Here is a 5,900-nt window from a genome sequence, read left to right as displayed (position 1 = left end):
CCTGACGCCCTGCTGCCAGGGTGGGGACAGAGCCAGGAAAGTAGGGGGGGGCGGGCGGCTCCCAGGGAAACAGAAAAGCCAAGAGCCATATTGGTGGTTTCAGCTCTTGCCGGTGAGATTTTAAAAATATACAAAACTTGGACCCCTCCATGGGAGCCAAGAGGCAGCCCCTAGCCCATTTTCAGGGCTCCCGCCACCCCTTTTGTCCAGTGGGCTCTTGCTGTCATGGGAGTTCCCGCGAGCCCCCAAGGACTCATGGTTTGCCACCTAAATTCTCCAGTTCATCGTGTCCTTGTTTGGTAGATGCAAAAGGAAGTATCAGTCTTCAAAGCTTGTTCTGGTGTCACGGTTCTGCAGGGTACCAAATGAGCTCAGGTCTCCCCAGCACGGCTCTGGCCCTGAGTTTAAAGCTGGTCTTGAATTTCTCCTGCTCTGGGGCCTCCGGTTGGCCCCGTGACATCCAAAGATGTCAGGGGTGAGCTCTGACAGGTCCTCTTGCCCCTGAGATGTCACCGCTGGCACTGGAGTGTCCGTAGGACAGGCTGGCGCTGAAGGCGACAGCCCCTTGAGGGGGTTGGGAGTGGTGGAGGGGAGGCTTGGCACAGGCAGTGGTGGTGAGCGAGCTGTGGATGTGCCGCGGGAGGCAGCTGGTCACCTGTCCCCTCTCCTGCAGGCCTCCCCCGTGTACAGCTTCAGCTTTCCCCTGAGGAAATTGGAGTAGATTCGGAAGACTTTGCACAAAGTATCGACAGTGAAGGTTCGGAGTGGAGCAGCGGAGGCTGTGTCTGGAGACACGAGGGCCTCCTTCTGCCAGGAAAGAACAGGAGGTTATTATCATGGTGCTGGGAACCCCAGGTGGAAATAAGATCAGGGATGGCCTGGTGGGGCAATGAGGATTTTTTTTTTTTTTTTTTTTTTTTTTTTTTTTGTGTGTGTGTGTGTGTGTGTGTGTGGTACTGGGGTGGAACCCAGGGGCATTCTACCTCCGGGCTATACTTCCAAACCTATTTTATATTTTATTTGGTAACAGAGTTTCACTAAGTCGCCAAAAGCCTCACTAAGTAGCTGAGGCTGGCTTCAAACCTGTGCGATCCTCCTGTCTCAGCTTCCCAAGTGCAGGGATTACAAGCGTGCGCCACCACGTCTGGCTCAGTATTTCTTTTTTCTTTCCCAGTATTTCTTTCTTTTTTCTTTTCTTTTCTTTCCTTTTCTTTTTTCCTTTCCTTTCTTTCTTTCTTTCTTTCTTTCTTTCTTTCTTTCTTTCTTTTTTTTTTTTTTTTGGTGATACTAGGGATTAAACCCAAAGGGATCCTACCTCTGAGCTACACCCTTAGGGTCTCACTAAATTGCAGAGGGCCTCTCTAGCTGAGGCTGGCCGCGAACCTGGATCCTCCTGTCTCAGCCTCACAAGTAATGGGATTACAGGCATGCACCACCATACCCCACTACTCCCGGTGTTTCTTGGCAGGATCCTTTTCCCCATCTTAGAACTATGCACCTCCACTCCTACCTACCTGGGTTCCCAGCACCCGGAGCAGAGAGGTGAGGCTGCGCAGGCCACTGACGGCTTTGTCCACGTGTAGCTGCAGGGTCTCCGATGGCTGAGAGGAGTTGGCCAGCAGGGCTTGGCTCCGCAGAACGGCTTCTGAAAGCAAGGCCAGGCCTTGCCAGACTTCTCCCGCCTGCTGTCCAACCTAGAGGGAGCAGAGACATGGAGTCCACCAGTCCCAAATCATCTACTCAGGAGCCCCGTGCACCAGGCTGAACAAACAGAAGGCATGCTATATTTAGTAAGAATAAATGAGCTGGGCGTGGTGGTGCACACTTGTAATCCCCGCGCTTGGGAGGCTGAAAGAGGAGGACCGCACAGGTTCGAAGCCAGCCTCAGCTACTTAGTGAGGCTTTCAGCAACTTAGTGAGACCCTGTTTCAAAATAAAACATAAAATAGGGCTGGGAGTATAGCCTGGAGGTAGAAAGCCTCTGGGTTCCAACCCCAGTACCACAAAAAATAAATAAATGAATGAATGAATGAACAGCCATTCACCATCTCTGCTGCTCCATTTCTTCTCTATCACACTCTCCCTTCTATCCAATCAGGATCCCAAAGTGAGACACCCCACCACCACCACCAAGAGGAGGGAAAAAATAAAATTCACCTCCATCCTCTTCCAGGCGTAGAAGTTAACTTTGGTGTCAGGGACGGTGATGTTCTCACTCAGGCTGCAGCTCTCTGCACAGCCCATCTGAAAAGCGAAGACTGGGAGTCAGGGGCCCCAAGGGCTCAGGTCCTCTGCCCCCTTGGCCGCAGGACCCCTGGAGCCCCATAGTTAGTCCTTTGGCCTGCGTGCTGGGGAGGGGGCTCACCGTGACATTCTCGGCCTCCTTGGCTTCCAGGATGTACCTCTCCAGGACTCGGCTGTCACAGATGAGGCGTGGGGGGGCGCCCAGGACTGGGAGGCCCAGAGGAAGCGACAGCAAACACAGCAGGAACGGCAGGGCAGGACATTCTAGAAGAGAGCCGGGCTGAGTGTGAGGCAGAGAGGCAAGAGGAGGGTGGGTTTGGAGGGGCAGGTTCGCTCCTCCCGCGCCTCTGCCCCCCAGCTAGTCCCTGCAGAGCCCAACCTCGGGAGCTCTCAGGCGCTGCCTGCCTCGCCTTCATTCAAACCCGCTGCGCTCGCACACCCCACCCCCCAGCGACCGGCATCCACCTCTCCGGCCAAACTTCAGTCCCGGCGCGACAGAAGCCTTCCCTCTCGCAGATCCCGGCTGCTGCTCCAGGACCCAGGTATCCGTTTCTCATCTTCCTCCCGACCCACAGAGCAGCGCCTCTCCTCCCCGAGTCCCCAAACCTTGTCCCCGGCTCCAGGTCAGGGTTCTGCCTTTCGCAGGGGCTCCCCAAGCCCTCCAGGCACGTGGAGGCTGCCCCACCCCCTCCCCCTTCGGGCTTCTTGGCAAGTCGCAGGTCCTTGAACCCAGCCACCTCCCGCCCAAAAGCCCCGGAGGTAAATTCCTCCTCGATCGGGGGCCCCGGCAGCGGCAGCCCCCCCTAGCCCGCCAGTACTCACCGAGCACCCCCATCTCCGCGCCTAGCGGGGCCCCTCAGCGACCAGGGGCTCGGCCGGCGCCCACGCCGGGAGCCCTCATCCCTGGAAGTTCAGTGGGGTAGGGTCACCCCACGGGCCTGGAGGAGGGGGTCACTGTCCAGGGGGCGCGGACACGTCGCGGCCGCCGAGCCGGGGTCGGGAGGAGAGCCGGCGCGCTGGCCCTGGCCAGGGTCCGGAGGACGGCGGGACACAGCGACCGGCCAGGGTTGGCTCGGGGACACTGCGGCTCCGGCCGGGGGTCGGGGCTGTTATCAGCATGTGTGCGTGCGCGGGTGGGGGTGGGGGTGAGGCTGAGTGCGTGAGGGGTCGCCGGGGGTGGGGGCCAGCCGGGGTCAGAGCAAGGGGCAGGACGCCTGGGTCGGGGGCTCGCAGGGGCGGGAGCAGGGCCGTGCAGGCGTACGTGGGGGGGGGCACAGGTCGGCCCCGGGGCCCTGGGCTCTGGGAGGAGAGTGCAGCCCCTTGAGCACCCCGAGATGGGCAGATGCCTGGGCCTGGGTGAGGAAGGCTTAGCTAGGTGGCTGGGGACCCAGACACCTCCCCTGGGGGCATCCCAGTTTGGGGCAGGGACTCAGAGCTGCACGTGCAGGGTTCTGGGGTTCTGGGGTTCTGGCAGAGTAGCTGGGTCTGAGAAGCTGGAAGCAACTAGATCACCTTCCTTCTCACAATCCCAGGACCCTTTCCATAGTCAGTGTTGTCCATGTTGAGGAAATGAATGAGGAAGAATGGGGCGAGGGGTTTGGGGTTCTTCTCTCCACACTCCTCGCCTTCTTGGACCCTGAAAACCCAGAAAAGTAACTTTCAGGACACCAAGCACATAGTATATTCAGGGCACTCCTGCGCTTTGTCATGAGGTTTTGTGAACTGTGCTTAGGTTATCCTGTGTACCAAAATTCTTGAAGAGCTATTCTCAAGAGTGATGGGAGCTGGCGTTTACAGCTCAGGTTTTGTGGCTTCTGGAAACCCTGAGGCAGAGGGGCAAGCAACCCCAGCAGAAATCCAAGGCTGGCTGGCCTCTCAAGCCTTACAAAGTGGCCTCAGTCCTTGAGCCTCAGTGTCCTCACCTGTCAAATGGGTGTGATGAAAGACCATCCTCATCCCATTCAGGTGTCACAAGACAGCAAAGTCCCACAAACTCAGGGTTATATCTATTCCTTCACTCCCTGCCCAGTTAGCTGGTATTAGAAATATCTTATGCATGCATTCAGTGCCTACTTTGTGGTTTCTGTTTGGTGGTGGTGGTGGTGGTGGTGGTGGTGGTGGTGGTGTGTGTGTGTGTGTTTATATGTTGCTAGGGATTGGGCCTCATTCATGCTAGCAAGTACTCTACCACCAAGCCACATCCCAGACCCAGTGCCTACTTTGTATAAGCTACCTGGCTTCATACTTTGCAGGATGAAAAGAGATGTTGAGACCTAGCTCCTGCCCTCCTGGGTTTTGTAAAGATAAGCTGTGTACACAGGGCAAGCCGTGTGTGAGGACTGGAGGCTGCAGATCTGAGCTGCAAAAGCTTGGAAGACGGCGAGCTCTCCTCCAGCTGGGGGAGATTGGACAGCAGAGGCGGAGGCCACTGAGAGCTTAGCCTCAGAGAGTGGGCAGGGTTTCAGTGGGAGACATGCGGAGGGCAGGAGGCTGATGTGGCAAAGCTAACAGGAATCAGGCTTTTGTGGAGAGGGTAGGAAGGAGGGGTGGGAGATTAGGTCAGAGTTGTAAAGGGCCTTGAATGCCACTCTGAAGAACTTGGATTTAGATTTTGTTTGGAAAGAGTGGGCAACATTCATTCATTCATTCATTCATTCATTGAAGAAGTGGAATACATACTCTTGGCCAGGAAACCTGGAACAGAGCCATGAATGACACAGAGGAGAACTCCTGCCCCGGTGGAGCTGACATTCTCATGGGGTGACAGTTGACAAGCACGCAAATGAATACAAGACAGAGGACCTCAGCTGACTTTAAGAACTAGTGGCTGGGCGTGGTGGCACACGATTTTAATCGTAGCATTTGGGAGGGTGAGACAGGAGGATCGCGGTTCGCGCCCAGCCTCAGCTACTTAATGAGGTCCATTGCAACTCAGTGAGACCCTGTTTCAAAAATAAAGAATAGCCAGGGCATGGTGGCTCATGCTTGTAATCCCAGAATTCCGGAAGCTGAGACGGGAGGATCCGGGTTCGCAGACAGCCTCAGATACTTAGTGAGGCCCTTTGCAACTCAGTGAGACCCTGTTTCAAAATAAAGATTATAGCCGGGCATGGTGGCGCACGCTTGTAATCCCAGCACTTGGGAGGCGGAGACAAGAGGATCGCACAGGTTCGAAGCCAGCCTCGCTGGATTAAGAGACCCTGTTCCCAAATAAAAACATAAAAATAGGTCTGGGAGTGTAGCCTGGAGGTAGAAGGGTTTCCAGGAACCCCAGTACTACCAAATTAATAATAATAATAATAATAATAATAATAATAATAATAATAATAGAAAATAAAAATAGGGCTGAGGGTGTGCTCAGAAGTAGAATGCCCCTGAGTTCCATCCCCAGTACTGAATAAAAAATAGAGTTGGGGGCGTAGCTTGGAGGTAGAATGCCCCTGGTTCCATCCCCAGTACCCCCAAAAAAAGAACTAGTGGTGTGGCACACACCTCTAATCTAAGTACTTGGAAGGCTGAGACAGGAGGATAGTAGGTTTCAGGCTCACTTCAGCAACTTAACCCTGTTTCATAATAAAAAAGAATAAAAAGAGCTGGGTGTGGTGGCACACACTTGTAATCCCAGCATTTGGGAGGCTGAGACAGGAGGATCACAG

At 55.0% G+C, this 5,900-nt stretch overlaps 1 protein-coding gene across 1 annotated transcript; it reads right to left on the bottom strand.

Annotated features, from left to right (window-relative positions):
- Positions 1-651: 651 nt before the first annotated feature.
- Positions 652-3,079, bottom strand: EPO (erythropoietin; the record flags this gene model as incomplete). Its single annotated transcript, XM_080703866.1, has 5 exons — positions 652-807; positions 1,515-1,694; positions 2,158-2,244; positions 2,366-2,508; positions 3,067-3,079. The coding sequence occupies 5 exons, from the start codon at positions 3,077-3,079 to the stop codon at positions 652-654; spliced, it is 579 nt and encodes a 192-aa protein (XP_080559992.1).
- Between the last annotated feature and the right edge of the window lie 2,821 nt (positions 3,080-5,900).

This window comes from Muscardinus avellanarius, assembly GCF_963383645.1.
Source record: "Muscardinus avellanarius genome assembly, chromosome: 10".
NCBI lineage: Eukaryota > Metazoa > Chordata > Mammalia > Rodentia > Gliridae > Muscardinus > Muscardinus avellanarius.
Note: the sequence above shows the minus strand (reverse complement) of the source record. Positions and strands in the feature narration are given on the sequence as shown.